The following is a 27,334-nucleotide window of genomic DNA, read 5'->3' on the forward strand; positions in this document are numbered from 1 at the left end:
GTCTGATCTCATGGGAATTTGAAGTGAATCATACAAAAATGTATGATTATAAGAAAAAAAAAACGTATGGGAATAGATTAAGGGAAGCACTAAAATCTGCCTCAGTGATGATTCGTGTGAATAATTTCTCTCATGCATTATTTAATCTTCTGTTAGGCTTTAACTCTTCTGCACTCTTGAACAAACACACGTGCATCTCGCTCTGAATGGTGAGCAATGCAGTCGCCGCTCTATTGCGACAGCAGTAACTATGGCAATAACACAGAGGAGAAGTGAAAAATATCCTTCCTACATGCTCTCAACCTACACCAACATCTTTTCTTAAAACATCAAGTCCATTGAGTTAAACCAGCTAATCTCATGTCCACACTTAAAAATGCTGGGTTGAATGCAACCTTTTTGTAATGTGTTCCCATAAATGTCATTTAAGCCTAGTGGTTGGGTTAGTCTATATTTTGCACAAGCCAGGATTGAAATAACCCAACACTTTTTGTTATTGAAATTTAAAAATAAAAGAAAGATTTGAGTCATACTTACAAACGTCTGAATTTCATTGTGTTAAAATAAAAAAAACATTATACTTTACAGAGCCATTATCTATTTCATTTTGGTTACCGGCATCAAGCAGATTTTTTTGTGGATGTATGAAGTCAGTTCTGCTCAATTTCACACAGGTGGCTAACACAATAAACCAGTACAAGTTCAGTACAATACCTAAAGACATCATTCACTAATGCAGGGGTCTCCGACCTTTTGTAATCTGGATGGCTACTTTTTGGATATAGTCTATATAGACAAACTTTTGATACTTGTTGATTTTATTTCATTTTACTTGTTGATATGTTTTAATTATTGTTTAAAATGTAAAAGAAGCCAAGCTATTATAAAAATATCTATTAAATAAATATTAAAATTAAGGCTATTAACAGAATGTGCTTTGGTGGGCAACTCACACACTCCGTGCGGGCAACCTGGTGCCTATTGCCACACAAAAAATGGCATGTCATTTGATATATTCTTATCTAATCAATGATATTTATAGGCAAAATGGCAAGATATTTTAAATGTGAGTTGTGTCCAAAAGCTTTTGCGTATAGCAGCTGCAGTCATAAATCTCTTTAAACACGGAGGCTCCTGCGACATATTACAAGAAACTCACGGGGCTTCTTACAGAGCCACTGCATTCATCCTTAACCAAGCCATTATTAACCATCTTTAGCAGAGGTTAACAACTGTACTGGGTGAATAAGTGAAGGACAGAGGAAGAAAAAGACAGAGAAGGGAAACACGAGAGAGAGAGGGGAAGAAATAGATGAATGCGACAGCTTTACCCATCCGATAAAGACAATCTGAACAAGTGACGATAAAACAGATACACATAGAGACATTTACACCCAGAGGACAGTAAAGAAAGACACATCGAATCACAGGCTTACTGAACAACCCCAATCTTCCTCCCTCTCTCTCTCTCTATCAGTCATATGTAATGAGAAACAATCCATTTTAAAAAGATATAGAAATGACATGTCATGCTTGGATACAACACACAAGAGAATTAGTGTAGTTTTGGCATTTGTTGACAATCTGGTATGTAATTTCAGCCCATTCACACGAAGTTACATACCTGTAGTCATGTAATTTTTTGTTCTTTTTCATGACACTGTCACAAATTTCCGCATTTTTTCGTGATCATATCACGAATTTCTGTTTATTTGTCATTTTCACGTATTGGTTACTCAACTGTTTTGTCCTATTACCTTTGTCGCTTCGGTTTAGGGTTAGATTTACATAAAATGACGTCCTTACCCAAACCCAAATATAACCCTAACGCCAGGGGACAATGTTTTAAAATTTAGAAAATATAAAAAATACATCAGAAGAAATAGTATAAACCAATACTTAAAGTGACATCCTAATGCAAACACCAAATCTAACCCTAAACCGAAGCGAAAATGGTTTGAAAATAGAAATTCGTGACAGTATCACGAAAAAGAATCAAAAAATGATGTGACTATAGTTACATAATTTTTTGAGACTGGGTAGGTAATATCAAACAGGTTTGAGACAGCATAATGTAAATAAATAATGCAAATAAAAAAATATCTATTTGGCTTCTATCATTCAAACCTGATATTTTTCATCGATTTTTAGCTTACTAACATGCCAAATCATAACTCAAACGTTCATCTTCATCTCACGTTTGTTTGCTTCTGTGTAGACGGTTTCAGCAGTGACAACATAAACAAGCGGCTTTCTAGGTCCTTACGTAACTTCCGGTAAACTCTGCTAAGAAAAAATAACAACAAAGTCCTTTATTTATATAGCAAACAAAATAAACAACACGTAGATTACATAGGATCCCAAAACATTTGTTATTTTCAATGAGGTATTTGTTTAAGAGTTCAGTTTCAGCAACTAGTCAGACCATTAAAAAAACTGAAACCGGAAGTAAAGTTCAGACCAGACGCTTAGCGAGTCACTGCACGTGCGCTCGATGAAACCGTCTATATAATACTGAAACTTGCATAAGTTCTATGTTAAAATCTAATAAGCTGCCTTGCTTTCAATGCTTACATTATCTAAACCAAAGCGAACTTTAAAAATGACTCTTTATATAGCAAAAAAACTTAAAGCAAGTATAAATGTTTTAATCAATGCATTTGCTGTCTTTAAAAGGTCTTACCACAAGCATTTTTGGCTCTTATTCTCCAAGGAGTAATGAGATAGAAATTACATAATTTTATGTAAATAAGAGCAAAAACTTACATATTAAGATCACTTCACTGAGTGTTTTGCCTAACATACACTATTTAGCAGCAACTACATTTACAAATAATGTAACGCAGAGCATTGCGTATCTTATTGCTAAAGTAAAACTAAATATCATTAACTAAAAAACATAATTATCCATACAATGCTTCGTAATTAAAACAAATTCTTCCAGCACTTACACTGCTCTAAAAATAAACTGTTTCTCTGTTCCCCACGCCCGGAATAAACGCTTCTGCAAATAATTAACAGAGCGAGGTCTCATGAATATGCCGGGCCAGATGACGCATATGGAGGACGGATGCCTTTCATCTTAGTGTAGCGGGACAGTGAGATGCTTGCTTAAATCTCTCGATAATCCGTTACGAATGTAATGAAAATTATAAATCAGCACCACGGACAGCAACAGTCACAGCAACCCTAAAGCCCTGAAGATTCAGCACCACGGACAGCGACAGATCAGCACTCAAGATACCCGCCTGCATCTGACCTCGCATTTGACTTCATGGCACAATAAATTAGACAAAAGTCCAAACCTTTGGACCTCTACTCCAAATGTAAACAATAACTCAATCCTACCCAACAACCAACCAAAGAAACATAAGAAACAACACAGTAATGACTAAATCTGATTAGATAAACGTAATATATGTAGCGTGTGGAAAAACTCCCTCAAAGATCAAAGAAATCCCCTGATATGCTGATTAAATAATCAGATCCAGCAATGACTGAGAGAATGTAAATGTAATTAAAATATCCAGCGCTGTCAGGTGAAGATTAATCTTTGCTTGGCTTTGGCATCCTCCGAGTAAGGAACCACTATTGCTATGGTGACAGGGATGGGACTGATGCGAAGTATTTTCCCACATCACTGAACATTACCGGACATGAACCTTGACGCCCTCAAAGAAACATTTACAAATCAACGTCAAAAAAACATGCATCCAACTAGAGGCACAGCAAAGGTAAAACTGTGTGACATCATCTTTATCCAACAGTAGTTGTAGAGCGAGATTTTCCTTACAAATGCACACGGTGTGAGTTTATTCATCAACACACACAACTAATGTAGCCCATTACTATTCCACTCACAGCAGCCATGCAGCGAGACAGGAGAGGACCTGTCGTGGCCAACAGAACCCCATACCCTCATTTCATTCGCACGGTCCACTCCCCTGCCCGCACGAGTGTTTGTGTGTTTGAGTGTTGGGTGCTGGTGAATGACAATGACAGCGTGTGTAAACGCCAGAGATTCCTTCACTCACCCTGGCTGTTGGCGGCCCCCTCTGCCTCTTCGCATTCGGTCAAGTTGTTGACCATCCTGGCCTCCTGCTGCCCTCGCACCCAAAACTGTCCTCCGCTCGAGGGAGAAAAGCAAAGAACGGCCAAATGAGAAGATGAAGGAGTAAAAACACAGATCGGTCCACCTGGCGAGAGGATGAAACGAGAGCGTGTGCGTCTTCCTCCTCTGATCCTTCTCTTCTAGCCGTCTCCTCTTCTCTCCTCTCTTGGCTGTAGCGTGACTCCCTCGCTCTCTCGCTCGCTCTCTCTCTCGTAGGAGGAGGGTACAACAGCTCAGAGCGGTGGGAGTTTACTGGATGATAGAACATACCCTCTCTCTCACTCATGCAGACGGGTATCTGGGCACACATGCTCATCTACGAACACCGAGGGTAGTGGCTGACATAATATTTACTCGACTGCACAAAAATGTTTTTGATGAATAGATTTCTCTTGTTTTCTAGTAGAAAGATCTAAACATCTACATAGGCCTAGTCCACACAGACACAGGTTTGAGTTTTTGCCTCTTCTGCATCCACATGAACACATAAAAACCCAGTATAAAGCGCTGTGAAGAGCATGCCAAACCTACAGATGGCGATACATCCCTAACCGTAAAGCCATGTTGGCCAATCAGAAGCCATTGCAGAGTTTCGCCTCGGCACGAACAACGACATCACAAGCCAAAAACTTGCTACACAACAACGATGCTACCGGAGTTTCTAAAATTTCTAAAATAGTTTAAGAAGACATTATTTTCAACATACTATACATTTTTGTAGCTCCAGATATCCTGCCTTCCTCAAACGCATTGATTTTGTACAAAACTCATCGATCTGAAAAACGCTGTGTCCCTGATTGGCCAGCTAATCGGTACGTTGCCCCTGTTACCAATCCTTACCATGTTTGAAAGATTCGCTCGCAATGCAATGCTAACAGGAGTTAACTTATTAACTACAATCCGTGTGTTTGTTGTAGTCCAAGAAAACAGATTTACGTTTACCTTGGGGTTTGTATGTTTTGCATATCGTCAATATGTACTAATAAACACTTATGCTGCGTTAGACCAGCCATGGTAGAGGCGTCAAGCGCGAGTGATTTCAATGTTAAGTCAATGTAAAGACGTGTTGACGCGCGTCTGGAGATCTCGCGGCGCGAATAAGGCGTTTACCGCGACACAGCAGACACGATTCCGCCTCATTCGCGCACCTACTTTGCGCGAATGGCGCGAATTGAGCGTTGCCGCGGCAAACACGCGAGTTGAAAAATTTGAACTTTGTCATGTTAACCAATCAGGAGCTTGCTCTAGTAGTGACATGATTACAGGAAGTGAGTGGAGTCGCAAAAAGCCCCTCCCATGACACGAATTTCCGCGCGAATGTCTTGATGACCAGAATTTAACGTGCAAATGAAGCGAATAAACTCAAACTGTTCAAGCGGCAAACTAGGCGCGGTAGACGCGATTTTGACGCCTCAAACGCAGCTGGTGTGAACCCACGGTTACACACCAAAGGAAATGTAAAAACGTGAATCCATAGTTGCCCTTTAATAATGTGTTTGCGTTGCATGTGGCCGAACGGCCAAACTGCATAGAAAAAGTTACGGCTTTGAAAATACGTGTGCACAAGGCCATAGACATTGCTGAAAACAAAGCCTTTATATTTTATGCTATATTATTTCAGGTAAATTAAACTGTTTTTACTGGAATACAAAAATATAGATTTTTTTGCTGTGCATTTTTGCATTTGTGTTAAAACTGCAAGTGCACACATATGCAAATGTTAATATTGTAAATTGCAATTATAAAACATTCAGTATACACCTGCAGTGGTTATCATACAGTAAGGGTATCACCACTGAAAAAACGCTGCATCTTCTATTGGCTGTTTTCTACTTCAGTGTAGGTGGGTAATAATGGCCTTTCACAGTCAGCCTCTCACATCATGAAATAACAGCGTTTTGCACCAGCGAATTTATTTTGAAAAACACAATCAATGCGATCAGTGGCTCACATCAGTGCAGGTTTAGAGCAAACAGGAGAGAACAGAGCAGAAAATGGAGACCGAAGGAGAAGTAGAGAGTCTTTTATATAAACATTATTTTGGATCAGACCTCAGAACAGATATATACGGTTGAAAACACATTCCAGGTTGCCTAGAGTCAAACAAAATCTATTAAGCCACCGAATTAAGCGCCACCAATGCAAGAATAGACTACGAGTCACAAAACCAATGAAAGACATTAATGTCTACATGAGAAATGGAAGCCGCTGGTGTAAATGCAGGGGATTATTTCCAATTACTATACAAGCACACAAACACATACTTGAAGATTATTTTTTAATATACACACACACACTTCACACCATCCACTAAAATGGCACAAAAGCTCTTTAATTCCAATAAATGTTTGTGTGTGTGTGCACACGTCTGGCGCATCTGTGTGTACTTCAAGTCCCATCGCAGCCAAAGTGAGAATAAGATCGAGACTGAAGGTATAACAGGATCACCTGTCTTGTTAATGTCAAGTGATTCAACAAAAGCCAACAGCTTCCAGAGCGGGAGATGATCACTGATTGATCATTTTTCCAATAATAAAACTCAAATGTCAGAAGCAAAGGTATGAGAAGTAATAGAGACAAAATGCAAAGTGAGTTTGTGCGACTGCTGTTAAAGATCAAAATATATAGCAAATGATGGTTGTTTGAAGGGATAAAAGCTTTAACAATTTTTTACAGAATTGTGTGTTGACACACAAAAAAAGTCCTGAATATAAATAAAAGGTCCTGCTGACTTAAAAACATCAAAACTTATTTGATAAGCATAATTATTTTCCCACATAATCAAACTTAGATTTCAAAAGGCAGAAATAGAGACACAAATCGCATTTGCACAACCCATAAATCACTCCGTCGGCTTGACTTGCATGTATATTGCAATTCTCTGGGTGTAATATTTTCATCATAACCAACATGAATACAAACAAATGACACAGATAAGTCTTCCTATAAAATGTAAAATTCTGGCGGGTAAGAAACATCTATTGAATTAGTTAAACCTCACACATACGCGCACAGATCCCTGGCGTGATTTCTCAATTCCACGCTATCGTACAAGACAAGCCACTTGGGCAGACTCAGCTGGACTGGGCTATTTTTGGGTGTAGGGCTGTCAGGAAGACTCTGCTGTGGGAGGGGAGCTCTCGTTTGTAATGGTCTGTGACCTGTAAGCATTCAATTACAAAAGCTGTCATCAGCGTCTCCCCTGAACGCACCTTCAAGCAGCTCAGGAACAAAACGCATGCCGCAACTGGAGACCAAGAGGCCACGTGCGCTGTTTGGATTCATCTCGAACATTTTGTTCCTGGTTATGCACCAACACATCGCTCAGGTGTTGCCAGAGTATTTTTACGCAGTTGCTAAGGTGTTGCTAGGCGAGTATCCACACTCAGGTCTCTGTGATATTAGATGGGTTTCAATCACACTGATTTTTAAAGTATTGCATAAGAAATGAGTGATGGAAACGAATCAAAATCCAATAATTTGCCAAAACATTTTTACGCTCGATTGAGGTGATTTTTGACTTTGAAAAAGCCTAAATGCGAATAATGTGAGATGGAAACGCATTTGCCAAATAAATTCTGATGTAGCGAAGAGTGAACCCACGAGACTGACCATCTAGCTGTTTCCGCTGCCGTTGTCTTTACCGTATACGGGGCTCGACGTCGTCATCAAAAATTGCTTTTGCTACATCAAAATTCAGCATTTATTTTTCTGTGCACAGCATTCAGTTTGGCTATTACAACCTGCACTGCTAGTAAATTTATAACTTGCCAAATCGTAACTAAATGCAGTCCTGTCTCCATTTTCAAGTGTGCCTTATTTACCTAAACCAATACCACTTCGCTCGTACAACTTGATGGAAACGCACCCAGTTTTTCTTACATTTTTGTGAATTTTGAAAAGATTTCGATGGAAGCCCAGCTTTGCTGGTCTGTAGATACATGACCCTCAAAGCAAGTCTAAGAGATTTTTTGTCCGTTTTATCACCCACCTCACAAAATGTAGATTTCATGCTATTAAAAATAAAGGTTACAAAGATGGTCTTTGTCCAAGAACCTTTATCAACAGAACCTTGTTGCTCAAAAAGGTTGTTTGTAGTGCCACAGTGGCAATATTAACTCTTTCCCCGCCATTGACCCCGCCAGAGAAGATTATTTGCCTAAAAAAACAATAGACTGTATAAAAAGATGGACGTAGTGTCCGTGACGTCACCCATAGGTTTCTGAAGATCGTTTTTGAAGCTCAAAGTAGGCGGTGCCTGCCGTCACCATTTTGGCCGCGCCATGCATCGCTCACAGATATCCGAAAATGGGAAAAAAGGCGGGACGTGGGTGAAGCTGAGGTGTCTGATTGATGAAACTATCCCCACCTAGCTCGACTCCAGTGAGGGCAGTGGCTGTTCAACCGTCACTCAAGTGTCCACACCCTTAATTATGCAGAATTTTAAGGAATTTTATGGATGATTTACAAAAACATTCACCCCCTCACACTTGTAATGAGCTATACAGACCAAAAACAAATTTTGTATCAGGCTGTAAACACTTTTTTTACTGTTTGGCCATTTGGAGGCCAACATGTAGGTCTATGGGAATTAACTCCTTTTGGAGCCTGCCTCTAGTGGCCAGTCGATTAATTGCAGTTTAAGTCACTGCCGTACTGGCTTCATCAGAGAGATCTGAAGGTTGCCCCTCAGAAAAAAAAACGTGTTCTTGATTAATTTTTATGTTTATCTGGAATACTGCAATTATCCACCAGATGGGCGCTTACCCAATTTATGAAACGTTATTTACTAATTTTGAACTCCATGTATGTTTTGATAATCGTTCTAAATCTGATCTCTAACAAAATTCCTTCACAAAAATTTAATTATTTCAGCTTTTTGCTAAAAAATATTTTAAAAGAAAATTGATAAGCAGAATTACTTTATAAGCTGAGAAAAAATATAGATAGGATGAAACGTTTTTACCTGTTTTGTTTGTTTATTTGTGTGTTTGTTTGAAAGCAGAGGGTCTGTTCTTTAATTTGATATATTTGTATCTTTATATATTTATAGAAGAATGTTTTTCTGGAAGGCATTTTGTGAAACGTTTGTGAACTTTTCAAAAAATGGCTGGCGGGGAATGAGTTAAGCATTGCATTGTCTTGCAATATCTTGTTATATCTACAGTATCTTTTGTAACAACATACCTTTTTTCAATAAACTGCATTGTTTGATTTCAAGTGGGAATTTCAGAGTTTACTCCAATCACAAATTCCTTAAACACTCCTTAAAAATCACCCATTATAAAAGACTACATGACATTTACATTTATGCATTTGGCAGACGCTTTCATCCAAAGCAACTTACAGTCTATTACAAGATGTGCATTTGATCAACATGTGTTCCCTGGGTTTAAACCCATGACTTTTTGTGCTTCCAATATTCCAATATTCATCCAATGCTTTATTAATGTGCCAATTTATAGCATGTTATTATTTCTGTCTGTACCGGCAGCTCAAGTCTTTATTCCCACGGCGGCCGACCAATCGAGACCAATATACTGGTACATACCCCATAAGTCGTCTATAATAAAAGTCGGCAAATAAGCAGAGTGCTGCAGGTGAGAATGTCTTCCCCCGGGGGGTTTAACCAATGCCTGGCGTTTGTGGGTCAACAGTGAGAGTTGTTGTTCACAGGATCAGGTGGCGCAGATGTACAGCTGGGTTGACTGGGGAGCTGAATGGCAGCGCTGGTGAGCTCATATGCACACACACACGCACGCACACGCACACACACACGATTCAACTTGGTTTCATGACTTACAAATTTTGTGCCGTCAATGTTGTTATTGAACTGAATATTGATCATTTTCTTTCTGTTTATTGCTGTGAAGCTGCATTGTAAGGCTGTGAAACAATTTGTATTGAATAAAGAGCTATATAAAGGTGACTGTTCCCGTGTGAGACTGACACAAGGATATTTCGAGTACAATTATGAAAGCAATTTTTGCCCTTCCCATCCTGTTTACACATAAAAATGAAATCACACGGCACAGCTCCAGGTTGATTCGACTCCAATCTCTCGCCTGCTCACCCATCGGTGAGTTTAATCGAATGACAGAGTTTCATCTGCCATGTAAATTATATTTCTCTTGAACAGACTTGCACACGAATTATTATTTCATGTCAGAAGTGAATCTAATCGATTCCCTCGAGTTACTAAAAATCTTTTTGTTAATAAGTGAGAAAATACAATACAGTCTATGGGCTGGTTTATGTACCAACAAACACTAACAAATATTAACATTTTGAACTTTCCTCTGCTTGTGTGGTTTTTACAATGAAACACAAATATGTTCACCAACATAATGATGTAACAAAAAAATATGGAAATTTGGTGTTGGAGCATGTGAACTAACCTGAAGCGGTTTGGGCAAAAAATGCATGTGATGAAGCAACCCATTCTCATGAAATGCGTATAAATAGCATGCAGTGTGACAAGTTGTGCAATACATACACAGAATTCCAATTTTCAGGTTAGTTAACTTCAAATCCAAGGACCTTTCAAGGACTTCCAGGTCCAATACCCTCAAATTCAAGGTCTAAATGTGTGGACACATTTCAAGTGAGAGCAAGGTTACATCGTGTTACCTTTTAAGATACATTGTTACAGTTCCCTTTGGAGGGAACTCGCGCTGCGTCACTGCGGGGATACTTTAGGGATGCCTCCAGGGGTAAAGGTGCTTTTTATGATATTATCCTACACTACAAAGGAAATAATATGGATTTTTTTCCCCAGAAAACTTGCATAAAATAGATTCAAGCACTTTCAATGACCTGTATCTATGCATGTATATTTTCAAAAACTTCCCAGGGCCTTGAATTTTTTCCCCCCAGATTCACAAACTTTCAAGGACCCGTGGGAACCCTGAATTTTGCGTGCATATGATACGCCAGTCCTTTCTGTTCACTTATACAGCGCAACTTTTTCAGGTCGTTTTATGTATTGGTTTCTCTTGTTTCTGTTTTTTTAACCATTGTCGCTTGGGTTTGGGGTCAGATTCGAGACTTTTCGAACTGGATGATATTTATAATACTCATTCATTTTTGAGATATCTAAATGCAGTTCAGCATTCTAAAAATAAAATTTTTTGGCCAATATATATAAGCAAACTTTGTTAGCTTTCTTTGAAAACAATACTTGGTGTACTGTCAGAAAAAATGGTCAACAAATGGTCCCAAGCTGTCACTGGGGCTCCTTAAAGTTGGGGTAAGCGGGACACAAACTAACGCGGGGTTAATTGTAACACTGCTACTTTTAATTGTTCAACCCTTTCAAAAAATATATTTCTATGCATTGATGCAAAAGCCAATGTTGATTAGATGAAGGATCATGGATGGATGAATGTGTGGATATCTATCTATTAAAGGCAGATATATAAACAATATCTACCTTTAGTATATAGACAGAATTTGATTGAATTATTTGTGTTCAAACTAAATTTTCTAGCAGGTGTTACAACAAACAAAATTGTTTGTTACAATTGCACACTCCTGTCATTATCGATGTAATTGTACGCTAATTGTAGGTCCCACAAACAAACTTTAAGTATTAGCAGAGATGTGTTGATTGTGTAAAAAAATATTCATCTAACTTAAATATTTAAGTTAATACTTAATATTTATGTATTTTTCACGTATATGTAGTCATTTTCTTCTATGCAATATGAAAAGTCGAAGTACAAAAACGACACTGTGCAGTCTACAACCAATCAGCAATGATGCAGTGCCAGGAAGCTCATTAAAATCTTTATTACAGCACATACTGATGAGCGAACCCTTGTGTTTCAATCTACACAATACCTTCCCAGCCGATCCTAATTAGCCATGCATTGACAATGAAGGCTCAGGTACTTCACCTGACTTTTATTCTCTCTTCAGAAGAAGCCGGGTCGCCGCAGGCTACACAATCTTAGATGTTGATGACCGAATAGCGACTATATTAGGGCAGCATTTACCAAACGGCTCAAGGCTGTCGCATAATAAACACAGCCGTATGACAAACACTCCAAATACCGAAATGATGGGCGGCCATCTCGCGTGGAAAATGAATTGGAGAGCTGGAAAGTAGCGTGACCTGTGTGCATGCGAGTAGGAGAGTTTGATATACACCCACCCACCCTCGAGCGGAGAGACACCAAAGCTGCGGCCCTGGGAAATCAAACAAACAAAGCGCAGAGCAATCGTCCATCACGGCCCCCGCTATCACGTCTGTCGAGCGGAGAGAGCACAGCACGAGCTTATCGCTTAATGACTCTCCTCTTCATTAGATTCATCTAAGCTTCTCTCTAATACTCAAAGTCAGATAATGTTTGTGCCCGGAGCACAAACCCCCTTCATTAACCTTTAAAGCACTCATTACGCATTTGTCTGTGCCCGGCGATTCAGGGTGACGGACGCTGAAGCGTTACAATCGGTTGAAGTTGTCAACTTGATTTCACTTTAATCTTTCCTCTAGCTTACCGATCGCTCTGTGTAAATCGAATGTCGGAGATCCATCTGCGGTGTAAATTGTTTTTTGCTGGAACTGACCGGCGCAGAAATTGTCCATCGCTTTCACAAACAAATCTAATCAAACCTTGAAGTCCGCTTCTGGTAAATACTTATCAGAGGTGTGGGGTCTGTATCACGGTAAGGACTCCATTTTATTACAGTTTTATTGCCTTTACCTTGTCTGTCTGAGTACAGTGAAGGGTGTCCTGAAAATGTAATGTACCAACATCGTTTATGTCATGAACGTGCATCCTCAATGCAATTTATAAAATGACTATGACTAGCAAACAGTACAAACGTTCAATGAATCTCAAATACAACATCAGATCTAAAGCATCTGTCCTGTCTTCGCATCTCTTTAGGTGCAATGGATGAAAGTCTACTCAGATGGGTACGGCACAGCCGGCGATGTGCTTAATAAACGTGTTTCATGCACAATGATACAAATCAAGGTGAATACGATCTCAGTCTGTTTTTTTTACGATGAACAACAAACAGATATCAGCACTGAAGCACCGGCGCTTTGAGGGCCGACACTGGAGATGATGTGCGAGTCTGTGCCTTGTTTAAAGGTGAACCTGACAGGATTACTGTGTTGCGGCGTGTTTTTCCTCTCCGAGAAAATACTCAGAGTGAAAAATCGGGAAAACATGTCAAGGTAGAAACTGCAGTGGGATTCTGTGCGCGAAAGCAATTCAATACATCAGAGCGACGCGGAGAAAACAGAGCCGAGATCTCAGGGGTCGAATAAAAATAAAATTACCTTCATAACAATGGCAAGGCAAGCTGAACGTTTGTTTTGCTTAAGGTGAAGTTATGCACTGCAGCACCAAACCAGACGGCAAAAATAAACACACAGAACCAAGTGAAAGCCCCACAGAGCCACAGTGTTTACACTCCTCATCTAATCGACTCTGTACATTAAACTGAATGAGCGAAAGGTTAAGCTGACTCACAGGAGCTTGCTTCATTAAAAATGAAATGAACAGTGCGTTTCATGTTTTTCAAGTTGGTCTTTAGTTTTTTTTTAGTTTTCAGGTACAGTACAGAATCTAAATTAAGTAGTTAAATGTAAAATAATATTGGATAGTCTTCACTGTAGGGATGAACCAAATTTTCGCCACCTGAAATTATTAGGCCGAAAATAGCAAAAACTAATTTTCGGTGTTCAGCTAAAAAGTGAAGACTGAATACATTTTATTGAACAATGAGACCTTTGAATATGCGATCAAATAGCAACCAATGCAGAGTGAGAGGTGCGCATAAGTTTCATTTATCATTTAAAATCAAGACATCCTGAACAACATGCAGCGTATGAGAAAAACACAGTGGCGATTATAATCCTGCTAAATGCAAAAGCAGGGAGAGTGAGAGACTCCTTATAAATTAAAAGATTAACGACGAAATGCATCAGCAGTGTTCGACCATGCACGTACGTTCACGTACACTTAAAAAATAAACTATACTCTGTGCTTAAGCATCGTTGCAAGTTTCATAAGTTGGAGAAATGAATATGTAATTGCATTTTGTGCAGGAAAATATAAGACTGATTTACGTGGCCAAACGTAAATGGACAATGTTTTAACAAATCAGCTTTCCGACCAATGAAGTGACCCGATATAAAAAGGCCTTATAATGTTGGCTGTAATGTTAAAAAAATGTCATTGTTAAATAATGTGAAATAAATAAAAGGAAATTTTCGAAAATGTAACTTATGCAATGCATTATATAATGTAATAAGTTGAGTTTACTTAAAGTGAGGAAACCAATTGAGTTAATGTATTAATTTTAAGTTGGCAAAACTTAACAGTTTTAATAGATGAAGTTACTTGGTGTAAAAAGGCCCTATAATGTCGCCGAAATGTCAAAAAAGTCATTGTTAAATATATGAAGTAAATATAGTAAAAAGGAAATTCCAAAAATGTAACTAGGTAGAAAATTGGCTTAATAATTATGAAAATGAAATAAAAAAACATGTTTGAACAACATACTTGTTCAGTATTCGGCTTAGTTTTCATTTTATTTGACTTTGGCCCAGAATTTTCCTTTCGGTGCATCCCTACTTTACTGTATAAATTCAATATTGCCTAAATCATTTATGCTACTTTAAAAGTGCACCGGTCCAATATAGTCTACTATTTTACACCCGTTTATTGATGTACATTTAAACATTTGACAGATGTTTTTATCCAATTTATTATTATTTCATCAGTACTTTCATTTCTTGGGATCATGACATTTTGCACTGCTAATGCACAAATGTGAATGTTGATAAATGTGAAATGTAAATTTGATTTCTGGTACCTCAAAATGTCAATTCATTTTCTGTGCGCTGACTGCTATTTGTTAGCGTTCGTGTGAGTTTATCCGAGGCTGGAAATAGACAAGGTGCAAGTTGACCCACTTTTCCCCCCAGCAGAAATGAGGTCATGAAAAAGCAACACTGTGAGAGGAACTGTCACTGAAGGATTCTGGGAAGATCTAATGAACCTGGATTTGCATATGGCATTTGCATGCAAACCCATAATAAAGGCCATTTTTGGCTTGGCGAGAGGAAGGGAACGACTTATTTTAACCACTTAAATACCCATACAAATGGGTCTCCTGTAAGTACAACCGGCTTGACCTGTCATGCGCTGCTGTTACCGCGGTATAGCAAACTCATAGTTAGTAAAACATCAGAGACCAGCTGTAGGGTGCTCACTTGCGTTGGGTTGCGACTCCACTCTCGCTCATCCAAACGTGTTATTTGCTAATTAAACTAAACATCTCTTTAATGCATCTGATCTTGTCGCACTATGCGTCTAAATGCATCGCAATCAGCTATTTGTACAATTACTGTGTTTGGCTATTCACTTGGAGCCCTACCAAACATTGTGAAAGCTCCCAAGGTGTTTCAAAGGAGGCCAAGTATCTGGGTCTCACAACACAGATGTGAATATAGGGCAATGTGCTGGTGTGCTGTATCAGATGAATGGTGTAATCTTTTGACACAGGAGTAAACTCATGTTTTTGCTGTGACCGGCAGCCACAGTTTGACAGCAAATAAATTGCACAGCGGTGTAAGCAATTAGTATTGAATTACGCTGAGCGCAGACGCAGGAAAAAAAAAGATTTCGGGTTCGATTAAAGGATAAAGCGTGACAAATTAAGTCTTTGTAGCCGATTCTCTTCCGTGGCGCCGGTTTGAATTACAGAAGCGAAATAATCCTCGTCCAAGTAAGAATGTGACTAAGATCACCTCAAGCGGTGGCATTCATGTCTCTGCTCATAAACATCCACAGAAGACGGTCTGTTGCTTTCTCAAAATGTTATCGGTAGGGCAAAAGACTAAAATGACCACGTAAAGCTACAAGTAAAATGTCTTGCCATAAATGCAGATGAGGAGAACTATGACTAAAACTAAAAAAGCATCACTATAAGGACTGGACTAACATAAGAGTTGGGATTTGAACAAACCAGTAATCTAACTGGTGTGTACACACATGCATGACATTTTATTTCATGCAGAGAGGTTGGGTAAAGGAGTGCCGTGTGGTTACTTTACCTGGCAGACCATAAAACAACCAAAAAATCCCACAGACCTGAGCCAAATTAACATACATTTGGATTTTTAAACTAAAAGGAGTTAGCACACACCTAGCAATCTCAAAGGAAACAACTACAACACCCCTTAGGCCCTGTACACACGAACACGAGTATTTATGCGGTTTGGACGTTCATCCACATACAAATGGTATCAGGTCACTGAAATTGAACCTTTTGGAAAACACCTCCCAGGGATAAGATTTTCAGAAACTACGGTTGCATTGTTGTCGTGTAGATGTAAAACTGGAGATTTCGAACTTTGTGAATTTGAAGTGCGCGCTGTTACATCCTTTGATTGACGTCAGACGGTGTGTCACAATATCCATTGCTTTAGCCATTGTCTGTACAATGGCTTCTGATTGGCAAACATGGTTTTATGGTTAGGTTTATATCACATCAACACAACACATCAACTTAACTTGTCCTCAAAGTCTCCAAAACCACAGCTCTTGTGGGGTTTTCCCGGTCTGCAGCAGTCAGTATCTATCAAAAGTGGTAAAAGAAAGGAAAATCTGTAAACTGGCGACAGGGTCATGGGCGGCCAAGGTTCATTGATGCACGTGGGGAGCGAAAGGCTGGCCCAAGTTGTCCAATCTAAAAGATGAGCTACTGTAGCTGAACATGCTGAAAAAAAGTGAATGCTGATAGAAAGATGTAGAAGAGTCCATGCCTCAACGAGTCAGTGCTGATTTGGTGGCAAAAGGGGGACCAACACAATATTAGGCAGGTGGTCATAATGTTATACACACATATATATATATATATAGCCTATATATATGAATTAATTCATTATGTGTGTAACAAAGTCCCTATGTAAGAAATAATTGACTACAGGGCGTTGAATTAAATTCAAAGGACCGGAGTCAATTATTCCTTTTATACCACGGTTACCACAGCCATTGCTCTAGTGGTTATTTTAAATGGACAATAAGTAGGATTTACCCCCATCTATTGGTGAAATTGTATTTTGCATTCAAACAAATAGTGCTCTCTAGCGCCTCGCTTTTTCAAATGCGTGTTGCAACTACGGTAGCCGTTGTAATCACTGATCTCCTTGTCCGTTTCAGCTGGTTCACGTGTTCTGAACGAAAACGTGTTGCGGTAGGCTAGTGCTTCTAGTACATATCTGTGGAACATGTCTCAGCCAATCACAATCAACCTAGTGGTATAAAATATAATATTCATCTTAGGCACACGCATATAAAATCATTTAAAGCACCCAGAGTGCTATAAAAGGCAACCTCATTACCGCTGCCCATTAGATGTAATTCTATGCTACACTGACCTTTCCTATTAAGTGCAACACACTCAAGTGTTTTTTAGAGCAGAAAAGTAAGACAATTTCACAACCTGTTTAAATGCCAACCCAGCCAATCCTAGTGTACAACAACAGCTGAGGACTGACATGGAGATATCATCATCTCAGCAGAAACACTGCTGATGTAAACCGGTTACATCTGTAAAGTATGATAATGCCAAAATCTTCCTAGACTTAATAATCAATGCAATGCAAAACTTTACATTTATTTAAAATACTAAATAAATTGAACTGAAAGATGCTTTATCTAGACAGACATTAACATAGCAATAACAGTAGTCAAAGAAACTAATTTCGGGCCAATTTTAACCTTGTAAACTCGGAGATGCAGAATTTAATGGGAATGAAATTGCCACACGGCCCCGGTGATTATAAAAAAGAGCAGGTCATTTTAGATCTCATGTGTAAAAACACATTTCTGATTCACATGATCGCCAACCTGCTCCGATAAATGCTGAAATCACCTCGCAGTCCCACGTAAAAGCAATTACTGTCTAAACGACTGTGCTTTTGACAGAGAAAGTGTAAAGATAATGACAAAAAAAAATTTACAGAGCAAACTGCAGCTGTGAGGAGAAAGAAATCAAGGTTGTACAAATGCCTTAACATTTTCTAAAGCCAATGTGAGGTGTTTATCTGTGGTTTTATCGTCGTCCAGGCAAAAAATGTGTTCGCTCCTAAAAACATATAATTTCAGATATTAAACTTTACATTCCTCAACTATGAGCAATAATGATGCTAAGCAAATGAAGTAATAATCAAACATCTGGACAAGCTTTAAGAGTGCACACACCATTATGAGTATGTAAAAGATATTTTTAAAGGATGCACCAATACTAATACTGTACATCTCTCTCATATCAGTCACTTAAAGTGGACATGTCATGAAAATCTGACTTTTGAGAGAGAGAGAGAGAGAGAGAGAGAGCACAACTGAGTTTCAATGTCAACAAACAACCATTATGGTGATCAGTGTTTGCATAACTATAAGGGGACAAACCTACAAAGTGGCAATTTTAACGTGCTATAATAAATTATCTATGGGATATTTTGAGCTAAAACGTACTCTGGGGACCCCAAAGACTTATTTTACATCTAAAACAAATCTTGTAAAATGTCTCCTTTTAAAACTACAGTCTTTGAACAAATATGAGCTAATATCATAAAAATATAACTGTGCACCCTGACCTTCTGTAATAACTTCAATAGCTGTATATCTAACATCACAGTTGCTCTCAAAGGCTATTGATTTTGGTTGAAAAGGTGAACAAATGTTATTGATAGAATTGTGTGCTAATCCGAGCCAATGGTCAAAACCACGTTAGCTTATCTACAATGACTTCAGCTCAAAGGGAATTATACTGTATGAATGTTGACCTGGCATGAGGGTCACATCCCATACAGTACAGTATGTGCTTATGGACGCACCGAGGTCTCAGCTTTTATCTAAATCTGAGTTTGCAGTATTGAGTTTGGTAATTTGTTGGATGTAGACCACAGGACCACAAGTTCATGCAACTGCTGTCATTGATTTTAGTGATGAAAATGCATTTGAATATAATTTCATAATTAGGCAGTGGCTTTTATGCACTGTAAATCCAACTGTGTAATGTTACTTCATTAAAAGCCACTTAAACTACTGAGAACAGTTCAATAAAGGATAGTAATGGAATAGAAGTGAACAAACTAGTTTGTCTGCATGTTTGAACATGACCCTTACAACACCATGTCGTGATCCATCAGGATCCATCAAGACCCACCGGGCTTCATCGAGACGCAAAGTGAAAATGAACTGTGTAAAACAGAGGGACTCGAGAGGTTGATGTGTGCCGTCATTTCGTACAGAAATCAAAAATGTTGAATCCTAAAGACAATTTATTTCATAACCTAGCGTTTAGGAAGAAAAAATAATTCAATCGTCCCAACAGCTCAGACTGTGGTGACAAAGATCAATCACAACAATTACTCTACATGCAATTCAATTCCTCAAATGAAGGGGAATCACTTTCAAAAAACATTAAATTGCTAACATCAAACAGAAGCTTACAGAACTGAGAAATAGTAATTTTACACCATTAATGTTTAGCCTTAATAAAGATGAAATTAAGCAGCTCATTCATTTCAAAAATTTGGCAAACCAGGAGCGGGGACTCAAAAGATCAAGTTACTTATAGAGATTCAATCGTCCCAAAGTCAATGGGTTTTTTTGAACGGGGTTTTGGTTAACTCCTTAAATAAGGTCTTGGGTTAGCATAAACCCAAGATCATTTCATTTTTTATTCTAAGACCAGTAATATCCCCACTCGTGATTTTTAAATAATTTACGTGTCTTTAAAAGCTACAGTTGCTACAGTAAGTTGCTACATGGGACTACAGACATTTTTGGGGACTTTATCACAAATAAAGATCTCAAAAACTACGCAATATGGGCACAATTCCCAAAAAATATATATCCTCAAAGTATTTCCTTATCAGGAAACATGTTTTTAAACGTGTTAAATAAAGTTTGAAATAGCTTTTGGAAGCTTGGTGGTGATGACGTGATGTCGAGAGATCGTATAGTTTGCTTGTAGAGTAAGGTTAGCTTTTTATTTCTAGTAAACGCATTTAGACTTCAAAATTCATGTTCATCTGTGAAAATTATTGTTGTAATGTCAAACTTTTGTTAAACGCAGAGTTCTTCTTTTGCAGTAAATCCAAAAGTCTATGGGAAAGATAAATGGGCTTTTTGGCTAGGGAACTGGTGTCCCGCTAACTTCCGGAATGGCCTACAAAAAACGTTATGCCTCCGGCACTCTATTTAGTCCCTTACCAAATACCCAATCATTTCACAAAAAAGAAAATAAATAGTCTTTGAACTTTACTTATTTTTAAAGTCTAAACAAACATTTTTACATCGATGCTGCCACAGATCCGTTAACACAACAAAATAGAGAAAGACCAAGAGAGCAGAAGGACAAAGACCTCTAAATCTATAATAAGAAAAAACTGTGAGACAGGAATCGAATTCAGTTGCTAGGAGGATGAGAATGCTCGTGAGAAGTGTTTTCGAGTGAGGGGTCTTTGTAAGTTTATAAATAGCTGGATGAAACCAAAGTTCTCACATCCATGAATAATACACGGAAAAGGAATAGCTGGAGGATAGATGATGGCGTTTTACGCTTGCATGCAAACACGCAACACCGCTCCAATGCACAAAGGAAGACGATCAACAAATCAACAGCGTTTTTAAACAAAACAGGACTGGGCGGAAAAACAATGTGTGTTTTTATTCTCTTATCCGTGTGGACCAACAATGCTGTGTGCATCATTTTAAACAAGTGTAAAATTTGAAATCCAAAAAATGTGTTTTGCTCAACTCTCAACATCAATGGTCTTCATGTTCCCAGGGCTTTGAGGTCATGTATGTATGTGAAATGAAGCACAGGGTACGGTTTACGCAAGCATTCACAGCTTATGTCTTAGAAAAGTGCTCGTGCCTTGTGGGCTCGCTGATAAGAGACGTCCATCGGCGTCGCTCTGTGATGGAGAAACGCAGCCACTGGACCCAAAGAAGACGAGCCAAGGGACAGAAAAGTCTATTACGCTCAATGGCTTCTATTCAAAGGCTAAAAGACAGAAAGAGCAATAAAAATACGGGATATTGTCCAGCCAGCAAATTGATTTTTCTTTCTGCAATATAACAGCCGATTCGTTCAGGTTTTATTCGCTGGCTCTGTTAAACGGCTGTGGCCTGGAAGGGTGAGATTCAGATTACATCCCAATGGTTAACTGACTGTAATGCTTGAGTAAAAATATCTGGCACATTATTTGTTGTATAACTGATATTTAGTCATAATAAAATAATATTTCAATATAATATAATATAATATAATACAGTGGCAAGAAAAAGTATGTGAATCTTTTGGAATCTCATGGTTTTCTGAATAAATTTGTCATAAAAGTTCATCTAAGTCAAGGGTATTGACAAACATTATGCGTCTAAAAATAATTACATACAAAATTATTTCATGTCTTTATTGAACACATTCATTCAACATTCAAAATGGCATTGGAAAAAGTAAGTGAACCCTTAGAGTTAATAACTGGTTGACCCCCAACCCGGCCCTTCCTGTAGCTGTGGATCTGCACATCGTTGAGGAGGAATTTTAACCCATTCTTCCTGGCAGAACTGCTTTAGCCCTGCGATATTCTTTCGACGTCTTGTGTTTAACCCTCTTCAAGTCAATCCATAGCATCTCTATTGGGTTGAGGTCTGGGCTCTGACTTGGCCACTCCAAAAGGCAGATTTGGTTTTTTGAAGCCATTCTGTTGTGGACTTGCTCCTGTGTTTTGGGTCATTGTCCTGTTTCATCACCCACCTTATAAACAGTATTATCTGACATACAGACATTCTCACATTATCCTGAAGAATTGTCTGATATACTTCATCTTCCCCTCAATGATTGCAAGCTGGCCAGGCCCTGATGCAGCAAACCAGGCCCAAATCATGATGTTTCCTCCACTGTATAGCGCTGTGTGTTTTTTCCAAATAGTTAAATCTTAGTTTCATCAGTCCAAAAAACATTTTGCCAATACCGCTGTGGAGTGTCAATGTGCTCTTTTGCAAACTTATGGCGTGCAGCAATGTTGTTTTTAGTAAGCAGTGGCTTCCTTCTTGGTGTCCTGCCGGGGATCCCCTGCTTGTTCAGTATCTATGTATTGCAGACACATCAACAGAGATGGTAGCAAGTTCCAATGATGCCTTCAAATCTTTGGCTGTCATTCAGGGTTGTTTTTTTACCTCATTGATGAGTCTTTGTTGTGTCATTTTGACTGGGCGCCTACTTCTTGGTAGAGCAGCAACAGTCCCAAAACGTCCCCATTTGTAGACTGGTGAGTTTCTAAAGTCTTGGAAATAACTTTCCAGCTTTATGTAAAGCAACAATTCTTGATGGTAGCTCCTCTGAAAGCTCTTTTTGGCGAGGCGTCGCTCACATAAACGTTGTGTTCTTGTGCAGAGCAAACTCCAAAAGTTTGAGGGGTCTTATCAGTCAAAGTAGCTGTAGTCCACAACTCCAAACGTATTATCTTAACCAGACACCAGGTGTGCTAAAACCTGACTCCAATTAGCTTTTTGGTAGTAATTAACTCAAGAGTTTACATACTTTTCCCACAAGCACTATGAGTCTTTTTAGTTGTCTTCAATAAGGACATGAAAGATCAGATTTTTTGTGTTATTTTTTTAGACACATTATGTTTGTCAATACCCAACCCATTCTCACCAAAAAGCGTACAAATGACACGCAGTGTGATTATCGTGCAATAGATACACCAAATTCCGATTTTGCGTGCATATGATACGCCAGTCCTTCCCATTCACTTATATGGCGAATCGTTTCATGACGTTTTATTTATTGTTTTCTCATTTGTTTTCTGTTTTTTTTACCATTTTCGCTTGGGTTTAGGGTTAGAACAACTTTTTATTATATAAAAATGACATCCTAACCCAAACCCCAACTCTAACCCCAACTTCAAGCGACCATGGCTTAAATATAGATAAAAACATAGAGAAACCTGTATATTAAATAACCTGCTTAAACAAATGTGAAATCTAACCCTAAACCCAAGCGAAAATGGTTTAAAAAACAGAAAACAAATGAGAAAACAATAAATAAAACGTCACGAAACGATTCGCCATATAAGTGAATGGGAAGGACTGGCGTATCATATGCACGCAAAATCGGAATTTGGCGTATCTATTGCACGATAATCACACTGCGTGTCATTTGTACGCATCTTGGTGAGAACGGGTAGCAATACCACTGAAGATCCCTTAGATCAGTGCTTCTCAATTATTTTCTGTCACGCCCCCCCTAGGAAGAAATAAACATTTCGTGCCCCCCCCAACTCTCCGCCGCGACTGTAAATAGTATAATTTGTCTATAAAATTACACATCTGCAAAACATTGTATCCTTATTAACATTAAAGAAAACACAAAAAAAGAAATATCAATCAACTAACAACAAAGAATAACTTTATTAACATTGTTTTTTAGTCTGTAACAGAAAAGACTTAAATGCATCAATTTGCATGAAATAAAAAAAATCAATCCTTCTTTATAGTATATTCTTTGACCATTTAATACTGAAAAATTAAATTAAATATAATCAATAAATAATAAAAACGCAAGCGGCTTATCAGCGTGTTTGGGGTGTAATGTCTTTAAGTGACAGTGCAAAAAAAATCACTTCCTGAAAAAGTGTTTTCCCCGGGGTCTCGCGCGCCCCCCCTGGTGTCGTTTCGAGCCCCCCCTGGGGGTCCCGCCCCACTATTTGAGAAGCAGTGCCTTAGATGAAGATCAGATCACATTTTATGACAAATTTATTCAGAAAACTTTGAAAATCCAAAAGGTTCACTCCTTGCCACTGTATATAAAGCAAAACATTATTTTCAAAATAATATTTGTCTTGCTTTTCCATTAAAATATCTAGAAACACTACATTTTATACTTTGTTGCTGTGTGTACCACATTTTTTAAAGTTTGTGTGAACATTACTCGATATACATTGCACATCACAATAATATTCTGACATTATAATAGATGTTATAATAAATAGAAAGATGTGTTACAGTTCCAAACCCATTTTAACATATGGCATGAAATTCAATGCTTTGATAATATAAAAAAACTTGTACTGACTAATTTGACTGGCAGTCATGCTGAATGAATCCTGAAAAGTTAGCTTATTTACACTTACATTCATGCATTCGGCAGATGCTTTTATCCAAAGTGATTTACTGTGCATTACATACATACATTTCTATCACCATGTGTGTTCCCTGGGTTTAATCCCATGACCCTTTGCCCTGCAATCTCAATGCTCTACCACTGCGTTATAAAGGAGCACAATTGGTTAAACTGGTTAATTAATGGAAAAAAATCACTTGCTTTGTGGATTGAACACTGCAGGGGGATCAACACTGGAAATCTAAGCGCTTGATTGTCAAATGAAGTGACGTGTGAGAACCGAGGCAAAAGAAGTAATCGACTCCGAGCATCTGTAAGGATGGAGGTTTAGCGACAGATAAACAGAAAGGCTAGTCGATTTCCTCCAGGCGATGGGAGAGTGTTGACACAGTGGGGAGAGAGGACTCGACAGTGACCCTGCGATCACAGTTCTCACCCATCAGACGCGAGCATCAGTGAAAAGAAGAAATGAATTATGAACATCTAAAATGGTATTTATTTGTAGGTTTTCTGAAATGCTTAATCTAATACAATGATGCACGTCCATCCATTCACGCGTCAGACATTTTGGTTTCGGTTTTAAAACATGCAGAAATTTGAACTAGAAAATAAAGTGCAGGGCTTGATAGAATTATGAAGAGAGATAAAATTCAGGACCTGATTGATGTTAAAAGAGTTATTAAGAGTGACAAGACTTGAAAACAATCTTCTTCGGGGCAAATCTGAAGCATGCACACAGTTGCACGAGCATGTGACCCCAAAATATACACGTATAAACAGAATTACAGTTTAAAAATATCTGTTTCGACAAGAATCCATAATCTGTTATGTCTTAAGTGAATGTTTGGTAACTGTTGGGAAACAAATATCTGATGTGTAACATTATATTAGATCCTTGCATTATACAGTAAATCTAAAAGTTCTCTGTCTCAATGTCAATCAAACAATAAAATAAAGAAAAAATGAACATATATTTTCCTATAGATATTATTTTTGAATTTGTGTGTGCTAAATCTAATAGTTTTAGCAGTGATTTTAGGGTATGAATGCAGTGATTTTGCTTTTGAATTTTACAAAATCTTTACCTTGATTTTTCTCAAAATTGACTTTAAACACGTGTTGCTCTGTCATTTTTTGTCAGATTCCAACAAATCCTACATCGCTTCAAAAATTAAGATATAAATAACTAATTTTCTGAAAATGTGCTCATTCCAACACAATTTGCCAGCACAGGTCACATATTTAATGCACTACTTTACTATATACAAATATATGTGAAATCCATTACGAATGCCATTATGGATGCTACATAATGTAAGCTGTGTGCTTTAAGTTTATTTATTTAGGCCAGAAAAGCATATAATACATTTAAAAAGAGTGTGAAATAGTTGTGAGTCCACACAGAGAGATCTCACTGAGGAAAACCCGTCATTATGACATGTTTGAAGAGAGATCCCAAACCAAAGATTTTACCCCACTTGACTCATTCAAAAAACAAAGCAACCACAATTATACTCAAACACAAGACTATGTGTGCTGTAACTAATATAAACCTTTCTTTGAGCATTACTATATTTTTTAACTATTACATTCAGTGTTTGTAAAATATTCATAATTATGTATGAAAGACGTGACTCATAATTGAGCTTATAACTGATTAAGTCCAAAGTTGCATGGCGAAGACAAACTTTGTATAAATAAAATGATAAAGATACTAAGTATCCTTATCACTAGGTATTGAAATGCGCATTTATGTGAAATCAATAAAAATTCCATTAGGCAGAATGTCTACATTGAAAATTACACTGCAATAAAGGAGAAAATAATTGTGGGATAGCAGAGCAGGTGTTTTTCTCTTGAAAGATAATTTGCTCATCCATTTTACTTTAATAATAAAGAAGAATACAACCCAAATCTACACCAGGCAAGAGTACAGGCAGATATGTACAACTAGATTCAGTATTCATGTCTTTAAAGTACTGGAGGAAAAATAAGGATTTGCATGTCCGTGTTCATACACAAGCCATGTATTAAATCTGTATGCTTGTTCTCTGTAAAAGATGGATAAAGACAAGACACATACAAAGAGATTCTGTGCCTCTAATCCTTTACATTTGTGTTTCTCTGTCACATGGCCAAAACCAATAAAAGCAGATTTTCACATCTGTTATGCAGACCTCTGGAGAAATCTCTCCATGTTCTGACGTGGAGAACTCGAACAGTGATTTTAAAGGTGAAGAGAAGCGACGTATATAAGGAGGAATCCGTATTGACACTTTTGGCCAGATGTTTTCCTTTGACAGGAAAATTAGTGTAAACACAAGATTAGAATTTTTTTATTAATTGTTATTATTATTCTGCTAAATCAGTTAAAATCTTATTAATTTGTATAATAATTACAGATAATTGTACTTATTATTTCCCTCTGAGTTAAATCTGGGAATTCCCCTAAATTCACTTAAATTTCCTGTAGTGTTTTAGCCGTAGATTCATAGTGTTTTAAATAACGTTATTCCCCTCCACCCGCTGATTCGCTACATTATAATGGTGGAGAATGCGGGCAGATTTAAACATTATTTCTGAGTTACTGATTGTTTTTATTACTGATTTTACTATAAATTGTGTGGAAACATCATTCTGATTTCATTTGCAATATCAATTGCTCTGTCCAACATCTTCACTTAGTTTATTAAGTTCAAAGATTTTCTATTTTTAATTCATTTATATTACTTTTGGTGTTATAAATGGTATTATAACACAATATTCATTACTGACAATAAGCCAATCATTGAATAAACTTGATTCTCCACAAACACATACAAAAACTGAATTTTTGACATAAATTGTCAGTACTGTGGAGAGAAATACAATAAAATGTGTTGAACAGAGTTCATGTAAGTAAACACTGATCACCTGAATGGTGACTTCTCAAAATTATTAATAATATAAGAGCTTAAACCTCTATGACATTTTATTAACAGATATTTATAGTTAAAGTTCTTATTAGTTCTTATTCTGTGATAAAGCATAAATAATCAAAATATTTAGGTGCAA

The 27,334-nt window shown here is 37.8% G+C and overlaps 1 protein-coding gene across 6 annotated transcripts in view; it reads right to left on the reverse strand.

The window, feature by feature from the left end:
- Positions 1-27,334, reverse strand: part of slc12a5a (solute carrier family 12 member 5a) — a 149,600-nt gene that overhangs the window by 87,900 nt on the left and 34,366 nt on the right. The window contains exon 1 of one of the 6 annotated variants that reach the window (XM_073870524.1): positions 4,035-4,324. The exons of 3 other annotated variants lie outside the window; for them this stretch is intronic. In XM_073870524.1, the coding sequence (XP_073726625.1) occupies positions 4,035-4,089 (55 nt within the window). In that variant the 5' untranslated portion in view covers positions 4,090-4,324. Of the gene's footprint in view, positions 1-4,034; positions 4,325-27,334 lie in introns of those variants that run through there. 2 more of the 6 variants (XM_073870525.1, XM_073870526.1) reach the window with 2 other exon arrangements.

Source organism: Misgurnus anguillicaudatus, chromosome 8 (genome assembly GCF_027580225.2).
Source record: "Misgurnus anguillicaudatus chromosome 8, ASM2758022v2, whole genome shotgun sequence".
Lineage (NCBI taxonomy): Eukaryota > Metazoa > Chordata > Actinopteri > Cypriniformes > Cobitidae > Misgurnus > Misgurnus anguillicaudatus.